This window comes from Diospyros lotus, chromosome 10, assembly GCF_014633365.1.
Source record: "Diospyros lotus cultivar Yz01 chromosome 10, ASM1463336v1, whole genome shotgun sequence".
NCBI lineage: Eukaryota > Viridiplantae > Streptophyta > Magnoliopsida > Ericales > Ebenaceae > Diospyros > Diospyros lotus.
This window is the reverse complement of record NC_068347.1, coordinates 25939287-25963585: the sequence shown is the minus strand read 5'-3', so window position 1 is coordinate 25963585 and position 24299 is coordinate 25939287. Positions and strand designations below refer to the sequence as shown.

The 24299-nt window shown below is 38.6% G+C and overlaps 2 protein-coding genes across 3 annotated transcripts in view; both read right to left on the bottom strand.

Moving 5' to 3' along the window:
• Nucleotides 1–2755: 2755 nt before the first annotated feature.
• On the bottom strand, nt 2756–5475 carry LOC127810901 (fructose-bisphosphate aldolase, cytoplasmic isozyme 1). The gene is made up of 3 exons (XM_052350493.1): nt 5304–5475; nt 3336–4018; nt 2756–3247 (listed from the first exon to the last, which is right to left on the bottom strand). Exons 1-3 carry the CDS (start codon nt 5455–5457, stop codon nt 2885–2887), a joined length of 1200 nt encoding a protein of 399 aa, XP_052206453.1. The 5' UTR covers nt 5458–5475; the 3' UTR covers nt 2756–2884.
• A 1986-nt stretch (nt 5476–7461) lies between these two features.
• Nucleotides 7462–24299, bottom strand: part of LOC127811379 (uridine kinase-like protein 3) — a 31158-nt gene continuing 14320 nt past the window's right edge. Inside the window, exons 8-15 of one of the 2 annotated variants that reach the window (XM_052351171.1) lie at nt 22969–23163; nt 22640–22723; nt 22495–22555; nt 22186–22246; nt 8550–8643; nt 8385–8457; nt 8010–8092; nt 7462–7923 (exon numbers count right to left, since the gene is read on the bottom strand). In XM_052351171.1, coding sequence (XP_052207131.1) covers nt 7741–7923; nt 8010–8092; nt 8385–8457; nt 8550–8643; nt 22186–22246; nt 22495–22555; nt 22640–22723; nt 22969–23163 — 834 coding nt within the window. In that variant the 3' untranslated portion in view covers nt 7462–7740. The remainder of the gene's footprint in view (nt 7924–8009; nt 8093–8384; nt 8458–8549; nt 8644–22185; nt 22247–22494; nt 22556–22639; nt 22724–22968; nt 23164–24299) is intronic. The other variant, XM_052351173.1, reaches the window with a different exon arrangement.

Genomic DNA, 24299 nt, shown 5'->3' with positions numbered 1-24299 from the left:
ATGTCTCTCACTCAAATACAAATTTATTCTTCTTTTTGACTGTCTCCTTGCTCCTCTTTTTCTCTCTCCATTTCTCATAATCGTCTCCAACAATCGCTTGTCGCCACCTTACCTCTTGCATGCTAATCGCCACTGCATTCCGCCCTCTTTTCTAAGGAGGGAATGTAGCAGCAGTCGATGCACGAGAGGTGAGGCGAGATAAAGGTGGCAACAAGCAATTGTTGGAGACAACCATGATAAGAGAAGAGGTGGCCATGGGATCTTTTGGTGAGAGGAGAGAGATGAGAGGAAAGGATAAAAAATTAGAGATATTTTTGCCATTTGCTCTTTTTTTTTTTTTTTAAGCCCGCAATGTACTTGTAAGAGTCCTTAATTAATTGTTATATTCTTCTATTTTGACCGGACAACTACTCATATGTAGGGTATATCACATCAAATGTCACAAAACTTTAGTGTTTTTTACAATTTGATCACTAAACTTCAATTCTTTGTAAAATGATCACAAACCTTTAAAATATTTTGTAATATGGTCACTAAAGTGATTTTTTGACAATTTCTCACTAAAATTGCTGATGTGGCAATGGCCATATGTGACGCCCCGACCCCCACTAACGGGTGCCAGTATGACACGCATTATAATTTGGGCTCGCACCGAAGGACGACTATGCCCCTGCCAATATAAAGCTTTTAAATAATATGGGCACCCTGGGTGGGGTACAGGCTTCGCCGCCTTCGACCGGACGAGAACTCGGGAGTCAATTGCGATGACAGTGGAAACTCACTCAAGCCTCGTACCTGATTGGGCCCTTAGAGCATAAATCCAATTTCAAACAAATACCATCAAGCCTCATAAATTACTTCAACCACCAAACATAATTAAACATATCTCAGTTTTCGGCCGTAGCCGACAGGTACAAGTTCCCTACCCTACTGGGTTTACTCATAGTGGGAACCTTAACTAGGTTCCGGTTTACTTCAGGTTAAGCCATATCCGACACTTATAGTTAACACACAGTAGTTACATTACATTATTAACATTTGGAGTTAACTCACACCCCCACGGTTAACGGTCGCTGCCAACTGGCGGCTCTTTTATTAACACCGCCTTTCCTTTCTCGGATCCCGAGCCACCTGCTGGGTTAGTGGAAAAATATAGGAGTGAGTCCCGGGGACTTAGTAAGGGTAATATGAGTTGCAGTAAATTAAAATGCATGACAATTATAGAATAATGTGAAGTGCATCATGCATGCTGGCCTGTCCACCTCACCCTAAATCGGATTTTGGTGGGTCCTTCATTTAGGACCCCATCTCGAGACTCACACGGCCCAAATCTTCAGCCCCATGCCTAGACACTTTTTCCACAGTCTAATACAAGCTATGCCAAAATAAATTTACACACAAAGCATATTAAAACCCTTACCACGTGTTAATCTCAAACTGCGTGTTGATTTCACGTCCCAATTCCTAAACAGTTATAAAATAAAAATAATTTAATTAAACGCACAGTCAATTTTTAATTATCACCGACACATCGCTAATTAATTTAGCTAAACATGCGACTAATTCATAAATAACATTATTAAATAAATTTAAAACATTTTTATACCTCGCGTACACACACGGGCAGAGTTTCGGCGCGTTAAAAATTACAGAGCATTTCAGCAGTGAAATCACTGCTATTTATAGGCGCCAGGAGAGGAGGAATCGACCAAGGGGTGAAGGAATTAAACTGCTAGGGCCTCCTGCACATTGCCACGTGGCAGCAAGGAAGAGGGGATGGGTGGCGCATGGCCACCCACGCGGCACGGCCAAGGGCGCGCGTCTGGCGCCCTGGCCGCGTGGCTGCGCGCGGCAAGGCCGCGCGCACGGACGCATGCATGGGCACCGCCTGGCGCCCAGCTGTTACACCACATCATCGCCACGTCAGCAATTTCAGCTAAGAACCATTAAAAAATCACTTTAGTGACCACATTGCAAAATATTTTAAAGTTTTGTTATCACTTTGCAAGAAATTGAAGTTTAGTGATCAAATTAAAAAGGATATCAAAATTTTATGACATTTAGTGTGATTTACCCCTCATATGTACCTAATATAGAATTTGCTTCTTTTTTATTTTAAAAAAGAATAGTGACTTTTGGATAAAAAGATTTCTCTCCAAATTTTATAAGATAAAATACAATAAAATTTTAAACATCATTGATGTTAATATATGAGAACATTATGTTGTCCGTATCAAACAACATAACATAGCATTTATCTGATATGGACAAAATGAAAGGGGGCATAGAGCCCACCCCCTGCATTTCTGCATTGGGTGAGTCAGGCTTATGTTACACAGAAACACCTCATAGGAGTTGTTTTCCCGTTTCAAAAATGTTTCTTATTTCCGTTTCAAACCATATTTATGCTTATTGTTTTAAAAGAATGTTCGTTTCTATTTTCGTGTAACATAGAGTCGGGCAAACTTAACGCGTGCAAAAGAACATATTTGTGTTAATATATTTTTAATCAAAATAAAATAAATATATTATAATTCATTTTATTTGACAACAAAAATATGTACTCGAGATTAATGAAAAATGTTATTGGTATATCTTTGTGTACACCTTGAATTATATAAAAGTGTACCAATGACAAAAAAGGTTCTCATGAGACGCGTGAGGTACATGAAGGTGAGTGGTATTTTGATCATAATATACTCTTTTATATAATTCAAGACGTACAAAAGTGATGTACAAGTACCATGATTCGAGATTAATTTATAAGCCCACACACAATAGATATATAAAAAACAGCAAATTAAGGTGGTCACATTAATTAATTAATTAGAGATTACGCGCACCAGCTTAGTAAAATCATCATTAGCCCTGGCTAGCTAGCTAGCTAATACTTGTAGCCCTTGACGAAGAGGCTCTCGGAGGCCAAGCCGCCGGCGCCGTCTCCCGCGTACTTGCCGAGGGTGGCGTCGGAGTTGGCCTTGCACCTGGCCAGGAACACCTCCTGCGCTTTGCCCAAGTTCTCCTTCTTCCCCGCCCACGTCTTCAGCGTGCTCTGCTGCAGAGCTCGCCCGAACGAGAACGACAGCGTCCATGGCTTCAGGACCTCCAGCTTGTTCATGGCGTTCAGGTTCTGCGTCGCCCCTTCCTCGCTCTGCCCCCCCGACAGGAACACGATCCCCGGCACCGCCGGCGGCACCGTCCTCCGCAGCGCCGTCACCGTGTACTCCGCGATCACCACTGGCCCCACCTGCATGCCCCAAAACAATCAATTAGAATCATTCATCCAAACCACAGAAAACTGAAGTGAGAAGATTTTGAGATGAAATTAATTAAACCTTGGGACTGTCGGAGCCTGGAGTGACCATGTTGGGCTTGAGGAGAGTTCCTTCGAGGAGCACATGCTGATCGTTGAGCGCCTTGTAGACGGCCGCCAGAACGGTTTCGGTGACGGCGGCGCACTTCTTGATGTCATGGCTGCCGTCAGTGAGCACCTCCGGCTCGACGATGGGGACCAGCCCGTTCTCCTGGCAGATGATGGCGTAGCGTGCCAGCCCCTGCGCGTTCTGCTGGATGGAGAGCTCCGACGGCTCGGTAGGGCCGATCTTGAGGACGGCGCGCCACTTGGCGAAGCGGGCGCCCGCCTTGTAGTACTGCTGGCAGCGAGCGCCGAGGGAGTCGAAGCCCTGGGTGGTGGTCTCGCCGTTGGTGCCGGCGAGCTCGACGGTGCCCTTGTCGACCTTGATGCCGGGGACGACGCCGTGTTCGAGTAGGACATCGACGAAGGGCTTGCCGTCGGAGGTCTTCTGGTAGAGGGTTTCCTCGAAGAGGATGACGCCGGAGAGGAAGGAGAGGGCGCCGGGAGAGGTGAATAGGAGCTCGCGGAGGGCCTGGCGGTTGGACTCGATGTTCTCGACGTTGATGCTGGCCAGCCGCTTTCCAATGGTGCCGGTGCTCTCGTCCGCCGCCAGGATGCCCTTTCCGGGCGTGGCGATGTACTTGGCGGTCTTGATCAACTCATCTGGTTAATTTTTTTGCACAGTTTGACATGCATGCATGCCGGACGGGAGGGGATTAATCAATCTTTAAATTTTCATCAAATTAATGTAACGAATTTGAATGGCTTTCTCTAAACGCACATGATATTATTTTCAGATCACTCATTTATATATATTTTTATATATATGTATATATATTTTATTTATCCTAAATGCATTTTATTTTTACTATTTAAGTATTTTTTTTTACTAATTAGTAATAAATATATTGCATGTATCTCCTTAAAAAACTTATGTTAAAAATAAATACATTTTAAAAGGCCTTCCAAAACTCTATACCCTTGTTAAGATATGCTTAATAACAAACACACATGACACATGATGAATTAATAAAAATACTTAAATTCTAAAAATAAAATATAATAAATACACACTTATGAGGACATGTTATAGAAAAATTCAATTATGAATGATTATATATAGTTAATGTTACCCAGAAAATATAGTTGCTTCACTTTATACATTGAGTTAATTTAATGATGAATTAATATATTATGATGATTGTTATTAGGGTAGGGGGGTATGTATGGGTTGCGTTGAAACCTACTAATCTAAACTAAACCTCATAATTTTATTTATTTATCTTAACCCACCCAAATCAACTGAAAAAGTAAAAATTTACAACTAAAACCATAAAAAATGGGCTGGGCTGGGCTGGGCTTGGTACGTAACAATTCAAAAACAAAGAGTCTTCCCTCCCCAGTCCACAGATTCCAATGCAACCCAGTTGAAGTCTTGAAGAGAGGATGGATTCAGAAAGAAGAGTTTTGAGGGGGAGAGAGAGAATAGAAAGACTAAAGAATTTGGAGGATGTACTTTTGCATGTACTTGGGGTTGGGGGTTTGAGATTTGAACAATCTTAATTGCTATACATACAAATATATTAAAACCTTAATGCCATCTAAGAACAATATAATTAATGATGAGAGAAGTGAGTTCTCAAATCAAGTTTATTCAAATGAATACATTAAAATCACAAGTGAAATCTTTAATAAATTTATCATTTATATATCTATACTAACTATACTAACGAGACTTTGAACTCAAAAGAAGACTAAAATTAAACAACCCAAGCCCAAGGTCTGTTGAGTAAAGAGTACAACCATACTTGATTCTAAAAAGGAGCAATGGCCTTATAATATACATACATATATATATATGTATGTATGTATACAGAAACACATTAATTTAATGTGCATATGTATATAGAGGGGTTGGGAGGAGGAGAGAGTAGAGAGAGAATTATACCAGCATACTTTCCCAGGAAGGCAGACATGGTGTGTGGGTGATGGAAGCAAGAAAGAAAGAGAGAGAGAGAGAGAGAGAGAGAGAGAGAGTGGGAGGGAAAGGGAAGAGGGGAGGAGAGGTCTAAATAGGTGGTCACAAATATTGTTGTTGGCATCTGGCAAATGGGCAAGGCTGCAGAGAGGGAGGGAGGGAGGGAGGAATATGCGGAATGGATTGGAGGGGATGCGACTGACACGTGTCGGAAGTTGAGCCCAACAAGGGTTATCGGGCTGGGATAAAGGAACGGGTGATCGCTGTCGCTGCCACCAGAAGAAGGAGAAGAAGCCCACAAGACAAGCTTACTGCAGCTACTAACTACCACCACCACCACTATTACTACTACTACTACTACTACTTGTAGGCAAAAAATACCTAACTCACAAAGAAAATCAAAGTTGCTGGAAAGACACATAAAATTTAATTTAACTGAGAAACACTTTAAGTACATAGAAAACTCAGCAAACAAACTGCAAACAAACTGCAACGTTGCCCATGTTCTCATAACTGTTAGACTAAAAATAAACAACTAATAACAAACTCCTAAAAACTTGGTCAAGTTGGCTATAGCATGTTGCACACTCTCAACCATTATGAAAAACAGTTACTGAGGCATGTAACATAACACTACTAATAATAATAATAAAATTGATTTGTGTGGAAGGGGGGGGGGGGGGGGCTTCTGACCTGACCCCCTCCTCATCCTCTTCTCTTTTTTGTTCTTTTGCCAACCCCAAACTCCAAACCAAAGGCCAGCTTTTCTGACTGCTCTCCCTTTGTTCTCCTCTTTAATTTGTCTTTCCTTCGCCTGTCCAAGATAGCTTGTTCAGTTGTCACACACTTTTTTTAAATATTTTTTTATTTAACAAAATTATCAAACGCTCAATGCTTCAGATACAACAAGCGTTTGCTTAATAATAATAATAATAATAAAAGATAAGCACCGCTTAATTCAACTATTAAAATATGATTCATTTAAAGATTCAAATTTAAGTGTATTGATGGGATTTACTGATGAAATAAAATACTAATTTTAATTAATTCCATCCCATATTTAGTATACCTAAATATTAATTCCAAAATGACTGATTCTACGTTTACTCAAAGGAGAGACAGACAATAACTAAAAAAGAAGAGTGTGTCTGTGTGTGTGTGAGGATAGGCTTTTATATAGATGAGAGACATTTTGGTCCATCGATTCAGAATTTTAACCCCCATAATGGAAGTGGCATAAAATAGTACTTGGGAAACTTGATTAGGATTAATTCATCCCACTTCCACAATTTTTTTTTTTATTTTTAAGTCACACAAGAACAATTTAACAATACTGTAAAACTCACCTTCTTAATAAAAGGGTGCGTTTGATTGATCATTCCACCCAAATTTCAGGTTTCAGGTTTTGAGATGTTTAATTAACCAAAATTTTCAAGCAAACTATTTTTTCACTTTTACTAAAAAAAGTTGTTTTTTTACTTTTACTGAAAAAAGATTTTTCGGGACGAGAAAACTTTTCAAGAAATTAAATTTTCTTAGAAATTGAAAAGCAACCCAAATCTTATATTATATGCAATAGAAGAGAAGAAGCGCGATCGACGATCACGAAAAGTAGTAAGGTCAATGATTGTAAAAAGACACAATACGACCAACAGTCAAAAGGAGCAATGAGGCCGGCAATCATGAGGGGCAACAACAAAGTCAACGATCGCGAAAAGGTCGTGAGGAGGAGAAACACATCAATGACTACAGGAAGAGAAGAGTGTCGGTGGCAAAACTTGAGGAGAAGCGTGGCAACAACGGCAAAATTTGATACCAACAACAAAAATAGGCAAGTTTGATTTGTGATGAAATTAGAGACATCAATATATATATATTGTATATTTTCATAAAAAATAATAATAGTCAAACACTAAAAGTTAAAAAAATACAACAATTTCTAGATAAAAAAATTAAACTAATCAAACACATTCAATTAATAATTTTCATGCAAATAATTTTTAGACAATTCAATTACTTAAAAGTTATTTTTTTTCCATGCAAGTTTCATACTTGCAATGATACGGACCCTAAGATTTTGTAGGACAAAGCCACAACCAACTAAGCAAAAAGAGCAAAAGACCAACAATACCCCCACCAACCCCACGGAATACTGCAATCTATATATGTCCGTCAAAATCTTACATGCGGAGTCCTCCTTGATCACTGGCCTTGTTTGTATTGGTAAAACTGAAAAATGTCATGTCTGGTGCTCAAAACACATTATTGGGTTAAAACAGCCTCACCTCATTCATTACCCACAGACTCTGTTGATGCCCGTTGGGAAATGGCGGGGAGGGTGATATGGATAATAAACAAAAACAAAAACAAAAACAATAAAAAATAAAAATAAACTCTTCTCCCAAAATTACTGCCGTGCAACTGCCTGTTGCTCCTGGTCATCGTCGTCATCCGTGCCGAAATATCGATCTCCAAACTCGCCCATCCCGGGTATTACACGAAAATCTTTGTTCAAGCCAGTTTCAATCTCAGACGTGACGATCTTTAGTCGTGGGAAGCGTTTGCAAACCACATGAACTCCTTGAGGCGCCTGGTGAGAGATCAAGTTCAAGTGAAAGGAGCATACCAACTTGTACTCTAAAAGTTACCGAGGGAGGGCTCTGATGATTAACTTACAGATATCAGATTAAGGAAGATGATATTGGACTCTGGAACACCCTTCTTTATTAGCAGTGATATAGCTTGAACAGCCGAGTTCCCTGGAAAATGGATTCAATAATTAAGAGCAAGCTTTCTCCAAGCTACAAATTTCTCTTCTAAATTAGTTTATTTCATTTCTAGCTGCTGACAAGAATCATTAATGACTAAAGATGAGGTACCAGGGTAAAATAAGCTTTCTATTGCTGCATTTTTTTTTATTCTGGCTAAAAAAGTAAAAAAAAAAAAGTGTACATCCCTGCACACGTGCATGGATACATATAAATCCTGACATAGCATACAATAAGGCACCAGCTTGACCACAGAGAAGTTCCACCACAAGGAAAGACCAACCTGTGCCTAAGATAGGATCCAACAGTAGCACATGCCTCTGTGAGATGTCCTCCGGCAGTTTTTCATATATCAGCTGCTCGATAATTGAAACATCATGAAAATTGTTAAAGCTTTAGGAAATAGAGGCGAGCATGTGCGTACAGAGAGAGGGAGAGAGATGCGAACCTGTTGTCCATTGTCACCTTCTCTATGAATTAGAATCTTCCCAATCTTAATACCTTTACAACACGCCCGCAAAGCATTCTCCATACTCTCACCACTATCAAAGTGACATTCTAGTAATGAGATGACTATAAAAACATGTAATTGATTACTTGATGTCATTTTCTGAAGAACAGGGCATGTACACAAAGAAAACAATAAAAAGCAAATAACATAGTGAATAAAAATTATATACAACACCTCAAGCCTTGATCCCAGTATGTGACCCCAGCTACATGGATCCTAGCATGCCATCACTTCTATGGACAGTGGTACACAAAACCTCTTTTTTTGTTTTGACAAGTTGCATAAACTTTAACAATCTCTAATATGTTACAAACATCATGATCATCAATATTTTCACTGCAGTAGGACCTCACAATATCAACTCAATACTTTCTGTGGAAGGTTTAGAAGCATCACACATCACACACACACAAACATCCAATTTTCTAGCCACGTTTACAGCATCAACACCCAGATTGGGGTCTATATTACAATTAGCAAGAGAAGTGAAGAGAATATTGTCTTTCTCAAGCTTAAAATCAGTACAATGACTAAATTGTTGAGTGAGTAACATGTAACATAACAAAATTAATTTCAATTAACAAGCACAATCTCTTAACTGTCAAGATTATGGAAAAATATGAAAACAATGAGAATCCTTACCAGTTTTCCAAAACTATTCAGTTTCTTTATATATGACATGACTGGAGTTTTTATAAGAGGATGGAAGGAATGCTTTTAAGAGATCAGACTTATGATGGTGAAAGTAAACAATGTTTACTATCCCATGCTTTTATATTTGAATTGTGAAAGACTAACAGAGATAGCACACAGTTGACACTTAGGATGCATTTGGATAAGGTCATTTATGCCTACTGTTTGGAATGGTATTTCAAATTCTTTGCTTAGATATATTTTTTTTCTGCGTATTTGGATTTGGGTGCAAATGCAACATGGTTTGGCCCCCCAAAAAATGAAGCATTTGAAATGACTTCAATGAGTGTTATTTAAAATGTAAGCATGTGAAAATACAAATTCCTATGTTTCTACAAGGCTTTCTTAACCATTTTCAAATGGCATCATTTGGAGCTCCCCTATCCAAATGCAACTTTAGAGCATTTTGTGCAAAATATTTCTTGCACTTGTTTTGTCCTTTCAAAGCTTGGGTAATAATTATTTTTCATATTCTTCTTGTTGAATCAGAGAACTTAGTGAGGTCCAGCCTCTTTCTATTAAGATTTATAGTATGAATGTACAATAAATTAAGGCTAAAAATACTCCTAAAATTAAGGCCTAGTTGTCTACTAATCATAGCTAGTCTAATAGCTAATTAACAGCTAATCCAACACTCCCCCTTAAGCTGGAGCATATAGGTCATATGCACCAAGGTTGTTACAAATGAAACTAATACGAGGACCTTGAAGAGACTTAGTGAAAATGTCTTCCAGTTGATCAACCAAATTGACAAAACTAATGGTAATACATCCGAATAAAATCTTTTCTCTGATGAAATGACAGTCAATTTCTATGTGTTTGATCCTCTCATGAAAGACTAGATTTGAAACTATATGCAAGGTGGCTTGATTATCACAGATTAATTTCATTTGTGTCACCTTGCCATATTTTAATTATTGAAACAATTGTTTCAGCCATACAAGTTCACATGTTACCAAGGCCATAGCACGGTATTCTGCTTCGGCACTAGACCTAGCAACTACATCTTGCTTCTTACTCTTCCAAGATACCAAGTTGTCACCAATTAAAACACTGTACCCAGAAGTAGATCATCTATCTGAAGAAGATCCTGCCCAATCAGAATCAAAATACCCAATCACATGGGTATAACCTTTATCTTCATAAAACAATCCCTGTCCTGGTGCACCTTTGATATATATGAGAATGCGAATGGCGGCATCCCAATGACTATCACATAGGGCCTACAGAAATTGACTAACCACAATCACAACAAAAGAGATGTATGTATGAGTGATAGTGAGGTAGTTTAGCTTTCCGACAAGTCTACAATATCTACAAGGATCAGATAATAACTCTCCCTGTCCTGATAAAAGCTTGATATTCGGGTCCATGGGAGCATCAACCGATCTACAATCAAGCATGCCAGCCTCCTCAAGAATGTCTTAAGGCATATTTTCTTTGTGAAATAACTATGCCGCTTGTGGATTGGGCTGCTTCAATGCCAAGAAAATATTTTAATTGAACCAAATCTTTAGTTTGAAAACGGTTGTAGAGATGTGTCTTCAGTTGAAGGATACTATCCTGATCATTTCCAGTGATGACAATATCGTCCACATAAACCACTAGATAAATGCATTGATCATTGGATGAGTGGCAACAAAAAACAGAGTGGTTGGCCTCATTGTGAATCATACCAAATTCCTAAATAATTGTACTAAATCATCCAAACCAAGCTCGTAGAAATTGTTTCAACCCATAAAGAGAGCAGCGAAGTTTGCATACCAATCCAGACTCCCCCTGAGTAACAAAACCAGGTGATTGCTCCATATAAACTTCCTCTTGAAGATCACCATGAAGAAAAACATTCTTAATATCCAACTGATAGAGAGGCCAATGATTCATTGCAACAATGGATAAAAACAAGTGCACGGAGGCAATCTTAGCTATCGGAGAAAAAGTGTCACCATAATCCAATCCAAAAATCTGAGTGTAGCCTTTGGCAACTAGGCGTGCCTTAAGGCGATCAACCTTCCCATCAAGACCAACCTTCATAGTATAGACCCAACGAAAACCAACAGTAGATTTATCAAGAAGAAGAGAAACCAATTCCCAAGTGCCACTAGAATGTAGAGCATCCATCTCATCAACCATAGCCTGGCGCCACCCTAGATCTGAAAGTGCTTCATTGGTAGTTTTAGGAATAGTAACAGAAGATCAAGTAGACACAAAAGCATAATAGGGGGAAACCAAACAATGATAGCTAAGGAAGGTGTATATGGGGTGAGGGTTGCAAGTAGAACGTATACCTTTTCGAGTGACAATGGGTTCAGGAGAAGGGTCAACATCTGGCTCAGAAGCAACTAGCTGGTCCGAGGCAGGTGAAGATGTTAGAGCACGAGGTGAGTTATCAGGTTCTTTGTCAGCAACTGTAGGAGGATGTGGATGGCGATGATAAACCTGAAGGGGATGTTCAAGGACAATAGGTGCAGTATCAAAGGAAGGAGAACAAAGGTAAGAAGTGGGAAGAATCTCAGAAACTGGACGGCTCTCGATAAGGGAGAAGAGGAAAAATGGATATGCCTCAAAAAAAGTAACATCAACAGAGATGAAATAACGCTAGTGATCTGGAGAGTAATACCAATAGCCTTTCTGAAGTTGTGAGTAACCAAGGAAAATGCACTTGACAACCTTAGTTGAAGTTTGGGACAACCAAGGGCCATGTCATGAACAAAACAAATGTACCCAAAAACACGAAGTGGAAGGAGATAAAGACTCTTGAGTAGGGAAAATGATAGAGTGACGGACCTCATGCTATAAGACAGAGGAAGGCATCTGGTTAATGAGATAACATGCAGTGAGAACAACATCAGCCCAAAAATGAAAAGAAGTATGACTATGCAGTAAAAGAGCAAGCGATTTCAATCAAATGATGATTTTTGCGCTCAGCAACACCATTTTGCTGGGGTGTATAGGCACATGAGGATTGATGTAAAATACCCTTAGAAGCCATGAAAGTGGTGAAAGGAGTTGAGAAATATTCTCTAGCATTGTCACTGCGAAAGGCACGAATAGAAACATTAAATTGAGTTTAAATTTCAGCACAGAAGTCCTAAAAGATAGTAAATAACTCTGAATAGTTTTTCAGTAAAAACACCCAAGTACATCGAGAGTAATCGTCGATGAAAGTGACACAATACTGAAAACCTAAAACAGAAGGAACATGACAAAGATCTTAAACATCACTATGGACAGGTTCAAAAGGGAATGTTGCCTGATTATTGACACGCTTTGGAAACGAAGTGCAACACTGTTTTCCAAGCTGATACGACTCACAATTTAAAGTGGAAATAGTGGAAAGACACGGGGCCATCTTTTGTAATTTGGATAGACTCGAATGTCTCAAACGATTATGAAGAAGAGTTGGAGATTCAGTAGAAATGCAGGCTGCTGGTGAAGATGGCTTGTTGAGATAATAAAGTCCATGTGACTCACGCTCGACGCCAATCATCTATCCCATACCCTAGTTACAACGACAAAATCAGCAAAAAAGGTTATAGAACAATGGAGAGTACGTGTCAATTTACTAACAAAAACAAGATTAAAAAGGCTTCCGGGGACATATAAAACAGAATCTAAAGGTAACAAAGGGAGCGGTCATGCTTGACCAATGCATGTAGCAAATGTTTTGGAACTATTGGCAAGAATAAAGTTGGCAAACCAGAAGAAGTAGAAAGATAGGAAAAGAGACTTTGGTTACCAAAGAGATGATCAGTTGCACCAGAATCAATAACCCATGGTCCAGGAGTGGTAGAATGAGTAACACAAACAATAGAATTACTAGCGTACACCACAAAAGTAGTGGATGACGACACAGTCTGTTTAGAAGCTTGATACTGAAGGTAGTCCTCGTAATCACTTCCAGTCAAAACAAGGGAAGGAGAAGAATGATTCTCAAAAGGTGCTGATAGGGAATTGGTTGCGACAGACTATGCCACATTAGTAGCACGTGGTGGTTGACCATGTAGTTTGTGGCACCATTCTCGAAGATGGCCCCACCTATGATAGTAACTGCATTTAAGACAGTTACCTCGTCGTGAGTTACCTCCTCATTTGTTCCCTTGTTCTCTTCTGCCAAAGGCTTGTGACGCCAAGACGGAGGAATCAACTTGAGAGCCATCGATGACTGAAGAAGAGGAAGATACTCGAAGAAGTCCAACAAAGGCATCTTCTAGCGTCAGAACAGTGAAACTGGATAATATTTGATCCCAGACCGAAGCAATGTCAGATCGAATGGCAGTCAATCCCAAAACCATAAAAAACTTATCTCCTTATTGCAACTATTCTTCTGCAGTATTACTAACTGGTAACAGAGAGTTGAACTATTCCTTCAAGGATTCTAGATGGCCAAGAAATTCAAACATATCCATGTATGGTTGTTTCAAATGAACAATAGTGGAAACAACAGAGTAGAGACATTGAATATCATTTGTATAAAGAGATTTGGCCTTTATCCATAGCTAAACACAAGTCTTGTACGCCTTGTAAATGACATATAGTTTTGGATCAATGGTTTGCCATAACATATTGCAAAGAAGAGCATCGATTTTCTTCCACGTTGCTCTCTAACAGCAGGAATGTCATCAAGAAACTGTCATCGACTTTCTTGCTCAAGTGATCTTCCATTCCTTAACCCATGAACCATAACTCAACAGAGGTAGCCCAAGACATGTAATTGTTACTTCCAACTAGTTTGTCATAAGTAATGATAGGTGATGAAGAAAAAAAGAGAAGAGACACTTGCAGATTTAGATCCGAAAGTGACTGAAGATTATGGGCTCTCCATATTTTGGATGGAAGGCAGTTTGGAAGCGTCTTCAATGGTAAATATGTCAGAAGGACTCTCCATATTTTTGGATGGAATGTAGTTTTCGAAGTGTCTTCAATGGCAGATCTGTTGGAACTAGAGTGGATCTGGTTCAGGTGGGTCTGAACAGTTTTGGCAGGTTAAATCTGGTTTGATGGGTCATATCTAGGCTTAACAGATCTGAAACAGATCGTGCTTAGAGGGTCAGGCCAGATCCAGATCTAGATTGAGATCTAAGTGGGTAGCAGCTTGCTCCTTTTTAAGGAATGCTTTTGACTCCTCACAAATTAAAATTTTGGCTTCTGCTTCAAAGGCTGAAAACGTAGAAGTTTTGGAGCGATGAAGGCTGAGGATGTCACGAACAGTGGAGATCTGAAAGACGCGGCCAGATCTGAAGGTTGACGGCCGACGGGAGATGGCAACAATAGCAAATCTAGAGGTTGACGACCGACGGGAGATGGCAGCAACAGCAGATCTGGTCCAGATCTAAAGGTCAGCGGTTGGATTTGGGCGAATCTAGTTAGTGGTGACCGGATCTAAGCAAGGCGCAGCAGGATTGGAGCAAGGTGTGGCCGGATCTGGTCGATGGCAGCCAGATCTGAGTAAGGCGTGGCTGGATCTGGTCAGATCTAGCCATATCAGGGCAGCGCGCGAACGAAGTAGCGACGACAATGGACGGTTGCGGCGGTGACAGATCTACAGAGGGCAACAGCGATGGACCATAGTTTTGAAAGACGCGAGGCGCAGCGAAGCGCAAAGGGTCCTGGAGCCTGAGGCGTACCTTTTAGAAAAAAAAAAACTCAAAATCTTCTAAAATCATAAAAAACTATCAAATTATCAATAATAATACATGCATATCATTAATGATTCATTATCTTCAAATTCTAAACTAACATCATCAAAGTTGATTCATTCATGATGCAAATTCTAAACTAGAAACATCATCAAAGTTCAAACTCAAAGTCTCAAACTCAAACAAGTACCAATTATCATGCAAAGTTTTAAACAAGCATATAAACACTACAAGTCCACAATCAAAAAAATATTTTTTTTTGAAAAATGTTATTTTTCTAAGTCTGAAAGATTAGCGCATTATAAGAAGACGTATAAGAAAATATTTTCATTTTGAAAAACTATCTTCCGATATTTTGATAGCTAATATTTATTGTTGTTAAAATGATTTTTAATGAATTTTTCAAGAAATAGTAGATATGTATTTTGAGGGTGGTAAAATCGCTAAATCTCGAGTTTGTACTAAAACCAAAATTCTATTTTCTTATTGTTATGGATTTTGATTTTTTACATATTTTTATTGAATCCAAATGGGGGAGTACTTTCTTATTTACATTTATGTATTAAAGTAAATGGAAGGTAAAATATAAATAAAAAAAATGTGGACATTTACTTAAACTAAAGAAATGTAAATATGTTATAATGTATACATGCTGGAACCGAGCAAAGGGGAGGAATTGGGCTGCCCAGGTTTTCATTAAAACCTAAGTTTCATGAGGTGTGTCTCTCGCCTCAACGCCTCATGGTGCAAGGCGAGGGCCTCGCTGAAATCGCCTTGCCTCGGCCCAGGCGAGGCGCTGAACTGGCACCTTGCGCCTAGGCGCGTCTTTAACAACTATGTGATGGACAACTGCAAAGCAGTAGATCTGGAGAAGACAGTGGTGACGGATGGTCATGGGATGGCAGATTTGGAGAAGGCAGCGAGATCTGGTGGCGTCAGCGTGATCTACGATGGAAAATCTGGAGAAGGCAACAAGATCTGGTGGATGTTGCGACAATGACAGACAGTGCAGTGAGGAGCTCGAGGCTATTGTGACGAGAAAGGGACACACGCCGGAGTTGGTGGAGGAGATTGGCAGCGACGTGGCAGTGGCGGCATTGAGGCAGCAAAGAGGCTGTGACTGCAACTAGAGTTTGAGTGGTGGCTCTAATACCATGTTGAATCAGAGAACTTAGTGAGGTCTAACCTCTTTCTATTAAGATTTATAGTATGAATGTACAATAATTAAGGCTAAAAAAACTCCTAAAATTAAGGTCTAGTTGTCTACTTATCTACTAATCATAGCTAGTCTAATAGCTAATTGACAGCTAATCCCACATGTTAAAAAGTTGTCTCGAGTATAGGATAAGAAGATCAGTGAAAGCAGTGCATTTGAGGGCCAATGAATAATTAAATAGGAGTTTATATCTCAATCTGTAATTAGTGATAGTTGGGGGGGTTAAACTGTAAATATGTTTATATCTTCATTGGGATATCCACCTACTCTATAAATAAGATAGATAGGTGGACTAAAATGATCATTCAATTTCTTCTCTTTCTGAATACGAGAATTGTTGTGAGAGGAAAGACTTGAAAATAGGGAAGTTCTTTGTAATCTCGAGTTGAAGGCAATGTGTTCATGTGATAGAAAGAGAGAAGAGGGTTTCTGTATTGATTCTATACTGGAATTCTAGAAGATTGCTCTTGGACAGCGGCTGAATGTAGGACTGATTTTGATCAATTCGAACCAAGATAAATCTTGGTGTACTTATGTGGTTTGATTGCTCTATCTTTATCATTTGTCAATTCTTTAAATTTCTGTTTATGTTGTTTGGTTTTGATTTCAGTTGAAGAGTGGTTGAATTCTTGTCTAAGAAAACTAATCCAGTGACCCTAGGATTAACAAATTGGTATCAGAGCCAAGAACCCTTTCAAGAACTGCCAAGAACCCTAGAAATCTATAGTTTTAATCCCTGTCATGGTTTCGTACCCTCTTCCACTAGATATGACGTAGGAAAATTTGATGGGTCAAATGATTTCGGTCTATGGAAAATTAAGATGAGGGCGTTGTTGGGAAACTTGGGATTAGAAGAAGCCTTAGAGGCAGAAAAGAAATTGTCCGAGAATGCCACTGAAGAACAGAAAAATGATTTCAGTGAGCGTAGGAAAGAAATTAACAAGAGGGCATATGGTGAGGAAGATAATTTGATGGGTCAAATGACAAAGTTTTTCTTAGGGAAATTTCAAGGATGGTAACGGCTGAGGCTTTATGGTCCAAATTAGAGAGCCTTTACATGACAAAAACTTTGTCAAATAGGCTGTATTTAAAGGCAAAGTTTTTACATTTAAAATGCAAGAAGGGCAGAAACTAAATAATCACATAGATGAGTTTAATAAACTATGTATTGACTTAGAAAACATAGATATTAACTATGGTGAGGAAGATAAAGCCCCCCCCGTATTATTGCATTATTTGCCAAGAACATATGAAACCTTTGATGATATATTAAAACATAGTAGGGAAAAATTATCCCTAGAAGATGTTTTCAGGGCATTGAACTCTAAGGAGTTGCAGTAAAAATTAGAAGGAACGGGTTCAGCCGGGGATGTCCTAACTGCTAGAAGTAGGACTGAAAAGAGAGAATTTAAATCTAAGGGGAAGTCTAGGTCCAAGTCTAGGAATGATAGGAAACCAATGAAGTGTTTTTACTGTCATGAGAAGGGCCACATCAAGAGAAATTGCCCAAACAGGAAAAAGGAATCCCAAGAAAGAACCAGCCCGAAATGTTCTAGTACCATTGAGTGGATTTAGTTATGAGAGTGCGGATGTCCTATCAATTTTTCTAGAAATGCTAGAAAAGAAGCATAGGTTCTAGGTTTAGGGTGTACTCCTCATAAGAAAATGGTATTACTAGGCAATTATTAAGAGTTAAGAGTAAAGGGAATTGGAGATGTGAAAATTAGGATGCATGGTGGATCTGTTTCCAAAAGTTTAGAATCTGTAAACTTGTCCCTGTTTTAATTATAAACCTAATTTCCATAGGAGAATAGATAGAGAAAGGTATCTAAGGCTAAGGATATTAGGGGAGGGAAAGGTATAAGGGAATAGGAATCATGTAGTTTGGTAAGGTTACCAAATGTAAGAGTCTCCAAAACAGACCTTGTATATGTCAATCCCATTAGAGATCAGTTTCTAGGATCTAGGGGGGATCTATCTAGGCCTTGTCTCATGGTGGAGCTAGGTGAAGTGTACCTAGTGGAGATAATGTGTCCCTAAGAAATTCCCAAGCGTGTAAGAGCTTGCTGGAATTGAATATGATCTTGCTGGAATTTGCTTCTGGTATGAGGGGTTAGGTGTAGTAGAGTTGTGGAATAGGTATGCCTAGGTGTCCTAAAGCTAGGGTTCTTACCTATGCAGGAAAACTCTACCAATAGGACATGAAATTAGTTGTTTCTAAGGTCAAGGGAAGAATCTGGAATGCTGTGTAAAGAAGAACAGCAAGTATAGTCCTTTGGGAATGTCCTAAAGTAACCTATGAACCAGGGTATAGCAATAGGTAAACCTGGAAATTTCTTTTGTGTTTGATCATCCTCATTGTGTAAGCAAGGGCAGAATTGCAAAAGAAACTAGTGTTTAAGATAGTTGGGTAGTGAGGGTCCTCGTGAACAGTGAGGGGAAAAGGGTGCATGCAAGTGATGTCTTGTATGGTGCAGCCCATGATGATCAAAATCCAGGCTAAGCAAGGAAAGGGAAGGACAATCATCTTGTAGGTAATGAGCAAGGGAATAGAAAGGTTTAGAGTGATGCCTAGGATGGGTAAACGATAGAACTCAAGATAGGTACCAGTGAAGTATAGAAAAGTTTGGTTTTAAGGATACTTATGCACTGGTTTGAGTGCTAAGGAATAGGCTGGAAAATAGAAACCTCTTGTATAAGAAGAGGAGATGCACTCTTGTCAAAATGAATGGCATGGAGCCATGAAAATTTGGGGAGATATGAAACTTAGACTTTAAGTGAAAGATCCCTTTAGGTTAAAGGGGTGGAGTGACTATTTGTGAATTAAGGAAGGTGCTAGAAATGGGGAAAAGTCTAGGAAAAGGCTAGACAAATGGCCATTGGTTAAAACAGCACATGAAGGCTTAATTTCAGGTCAAATAGGTATATCACTAACAGCCATTATCCATGTGAAAATTAAGGGAAAATTGATCTTATAGAGTAGCCCAAGGGATTAGAGGTTAGAGGGAAAGGTAAGCAAGGTTGATTGCTTAGAAGGTCTCTCTATGAATGGTAGTAATTCCCAAGGTGAAGGTATAAGAAATCTGATCCTTCTAGGATAAGTCCAAGGATTAAAATGGAGTGCATAAGGAAGCTGTGAGTATTTCAATGGTATGCCTAGTGAAATGTAAGGCATCTTCACCGGAAATTGTCCATGAAAGACTCTCAAGGTGTAGCTAAGAACTTAGGTCAGTGTTTGAGAGTGTAAGATAAAGGAGAAGCTGGAAATTCTAAGGCATAGAGGATGGAATAGAAATTGATAGCTTATGATAACCTAGGTTATCTAAACCCAAGCATATCTTGATAGGCTGGCAGATAGAAGAGGCACAAGAGAGATGAGCAGTCCTTTGAGTTTGAAGCAAACATAAGAAGGAAAGACAGTGGTTTTGGGAGCTAGGAGTAAGCCTAGCAGTGTTAAGACCAATCCGGGTAAGGTGCACTGTAGTTGTGATGTTGTGTAAATGTTTGGACCCTTTGGGATAGAGAAATAACATTAAGTATGGATTTGGTTTATGCTGGAGTGTACTTAGACGGAAATTTATGTATTTTAGGTTGCAGATTGTACAGCTGGAACCCTAAAAGAATGTCTAAGTAGAGAAAGATGAAGTAGCCAATGGACAGTCCACTTGGCTTAGATTCAGTCCCACCATGGAAAGGACCAATCATATTGATGTTAGGAAAGTTATTCATTAGGGAAATCCTTGAGAAGGAGGATCAATCCTAATAAGAGTTGCAAGTATTGGTAATGCAGCTAGAAGTATTATCCAAGGTGTTCCATTGTTGAAATTTACAGCAGTATTTTGATATTCTTAATGTTTGTTGTTGTTTTTGAGTGATCAGGTTGTGCAGCAGTCCAGATGAGAGCAGGTCAAGTTCATCTATTGGAAGGCCAAGGCTTGTATGAATGAAGGTTGAAGTATACTCAAGACAATGGTGGATAATTGTTAAAAAGTTGTCTCGAGAATATGATAAGAAGATCAGTGAAAGCAGTGCATTTGAGGGCCAATGAAGAATTAAATAGGTGTTTGTCACGGGACTGTTATGTATATAAGGAGAATAATAAGGGAAAAGGGTACTAATATAATATGAATTAAATTGGCAGTTACAGCACATGGGTCTAATTCAAATGTAATATTGGCGCCAAGGCTTGGTACTTATATAACCAACCCTCGCGGCCATGGGAGATATCTTTTGGGAATTCAATTGATTCAATTTCCCTTTCAACTTCTCTCTCTCTCTCTCTCTCTCTATTTTTCTCCCTCTATTCTTTCTTTCTTTCCTTCTAATTCACCAGTTCCCTCGCAATTCTCACTGAATTGCAAGAAAACTCTTTTATGTCATAATCTGTAATTAGTGATAGTTGGGGGGGGGGGGGGGGGGTTAAACTGTAAATATGTTTATATCTTCATTGGGATATCCACCTACTCTATAAATAAGATAGATAGGTGGACTGAAATGATCATTCGATTTCTTCTCTTTCTGAATACGAGAATTGTTATGAGAGGAAAGACTTGAAAATAAGGAAGTTCTTTGTAATCTCGGGTTGAAGGCAATGTGTGTTCGTGTGATAGAAAGAGAGGAGAGGGTTTTTGTGGGCTTCTTGTGTACTGATTTTGTACTGGAATTCTAGTGGATTGCTCTTGGACTGCGGCTGGATGTAGGACTAATTTTGATTAGTTCGAATCAAGATAAATCTTGGTGTACTTATGTGGTTTGATTGCTCTATCTTTATCATTTGTAGGACTAATTTTGATTAGTTCGAATCAAGATAAATCTTGGTGTACTTATGTGGTTTGATTGCTCTATCTTTATCATTTGTCAATTCTTTAGATTTATGTTTATGTTGTTTGGTTTTGATTTTGGGTGAAGAGTGGCTGAATTCTTGTCTAAGAAAACTGATCCAGTGACCCTAGGATTAACACAACACTTGCTCATTATCATCATTATTTTTATTATTTGGGTAATAAAAGTATATATTGAAACAATGCCTTTAAGGAGCAAATTCTTATCCAAAAGAAGATACAAGCTAACTTAGGTATAAACATGTACAGCTCTCAACTCCTTCAAAAGTCATGTTGTTCTTTCTCTCCATATACACTTCATCACACAAGGGGTAGTGATATTCCACAAGAAGCTCAAGCTACACCTTTGATAACTTATTCTCTATAGGGCGTCCCTAGTACATGAGGGTTCCCTGCTTTGTGAGGGTTGTGTTTGTACACAACTTTCCTCTTGCTCTTTTGCAAAGAGGTTTCCACAACTCAAACCTGTGACCTTCTGGTATCAAAGGAGCAATCTCACCATTGCTACCAAAGAGGGCAACTAGTCCTCCAAGCAAAGAATAAATCCACAACAGATGTTGGTGATGCCAAAGAGAATAAAAACAAACATCCTAGCTGGTAGTAATGAGTGCCTACAAGTAAATCTGTTGAAATTAAGATAAGGAAACAGCCTTTTCCACTAGTCAACACATTTAAGGGATTACCCCATCTAAAGGGCAAAAGTTAAAGCAGACCAAGAAGGAAGCTATCTGCCAGTTGATAACCACATTTTATTTTAATACAGCAAAGTATTATCCAAATTCGTTATATTTTGCTCATCAGACAAGCAAATACAGTTGCAGAATCTAACTTCAAACCTTTAATAATGAAAGCAGAACATGTAGATTTATTACTATTATAAGCTATTTAGGTATTAAAATGTATCAGTGAAACTTTGAACACAGAACTAGATGCATGTATCAACAGAGCAGACAGTGCCAACTGGAGTGAAGCCATTTTAATTCCAGCAGAAGGTGCAAGGCAACAAAATCATAAGTGTAGTAGTCCTCTCTCTCACACACACACACAGTGGATAAAAAATGTCTTGCAGAAGAGGCACAGGATACTCAAATAACTATAGAACACAGCAGATGGAGAATTTTTAAAAACAAATCATGAAAAGAAATCCACATAACCTCTTACAGAAGAAAAAATGCATTACGTACCTTCTAATTACGGAAACACCACATAACCTCTTACAGAAATCCACACCAATATACACAGAACCTAATTCACACAAACAATACATGTCATACAATAACAAGTACTAATAATTGCATTGGGTAGCAGCATAAATGATAAACACCCTTTATGGCCACACAGAGATGAGGGGTATAGATAGAAATGTCCTACAAATAGACACAGTATGGACAATTTTAATAGAAATATGCACTAGATTGGCTGAAAGAGAAATGTTAAGAAACTCTAAACCTAAATAATGGCACATATAAGACCAACAAATTGCTGCTGCTTACCAGTGGGAGTAATCACCTGCTTTTCTGTAAATGGTAGATGTCCCAGGCCATGTTCGACAACCTGGATAAAATGAGGTGAAAGTAAGTCCTAACTGGAGAACGAGGAATGATCAAATGGACCCATCTCACATCAATAAAAACTCACCAAACGAATCAACCGATCAGCATAAAAAATAAAATCATGTTTTGTTGTTTGAGCATCACGTATGAGAGTATGCATCCCCCGAATCTTGATGGGAAAACCAAAACTCATAAGAAGCAAATAAAGGAAGAGATTCCTCTTTCCGGAGGAAAACAGATTATTGGCTACTAGCAATTGACACAAAAGGATCACAATAAAATTAGGGAATTGAGCTTAAAATTGTATTTGGAAAGTTTGTATCAGGCACTATAGCCCTCCAGGAGCAATGCCCATATTTCATGCATGGACTAAATTAGCGAGTAATGCTAAAATAAAATAAAAAGGAGCAGTACCTGAAAAGTTGACTGAATGACATAAAGATTAGGATATATTTTACAAAGATCATGTTGACCCAATTTTGTGTGGATATGTTGGACAATCAAATCAATGGCAACATGATTGTCTCCTCCACGTGGAATGATAATATCTGCATACTTCTTTGTTGGAAGTATAAAATCATCAAATGCAGGCTTCACAAATTTTGAATACTGCATGAAAAATTAATATATTATTCTTGTGATAGGCATGATGAATCTTTAATTAACATAACTGGGAAGTGATCACAAAGATTACATCCAAAATTAAAGAACAACAACATGATGCAATAAAGCAGAAGAAATAATAATAAGAGCATAAAAAAGTTATTTGACTCTACGCAGAAAACATAAACTAGCTAATATTTGTAAATACCTCAATCATAGTAACTGAGTTGAGGAGAAAAATCTCAGATCATATTTAGTAACAGTGTCGACACAATCCAGTAGCATATCTTTCAGCATTTTGAGTCATGCTATCAATACAAGGGCAAAGTTCATTAAGGTGACTAATCTTGAATAACTTGTTGAGCATTTGGAACTTAACCAATCTCAAAACTTGACAAACTTTGGATGAATCATTGAACTTTTCATTGTTTCCGGGCCATAAATTTTGATCCTAGAGCCTATTTCTATGTGATAACCCCCTAGTGATGGCATCACTTTCTCTGGCAACCTTCTTCAAATATGATATTAACACCTTGATTTCACTTATCAGAAACCAAATCAAAGTTTACTGGCAGTTCTTACGCATTAACTATGAAATAGTGTGCTTAGGCAAACACAAGCTATGACAGAAATAAGTGTCCTTTACCCAGATATGTAATAAATTAAACGGTATTCATGTGATATTTAGGTTGTATGGTTCTATAATTTAACTTTCAGTACTTCCATTACCGGAAACTTTTCCAGTGGAATCTCAACTCATGGTGGGAGGTTATAGAACCATACAAAAATATATAGTTAGCAACCTTACTGTCCTTACAGTCACCCCAACCCAACCTTTTGGTCAACCATACATGAAAACATATATGCTGTTATGAACATAATGGAATCAACATGACCTTTAGGTACTAGTAGAGAACCAAATTTCAAAACCTGACACCTTTACAAGCCAAAACGCTTTCTGCACATTCACAAATTGGGTGGATTTTTATTTATTATGTATGCCTCTTAGTGACAGACATCATGAGTTAGAATTTCATTAGGAATTTAGCCTATGAGATTAGGATTATTAGGATTTTTCTTTGGCTTCAATTTTGTTTTCCTATTTTAGCTTTGGTTCATAGTTTAATAGGATTGTGTCGGTA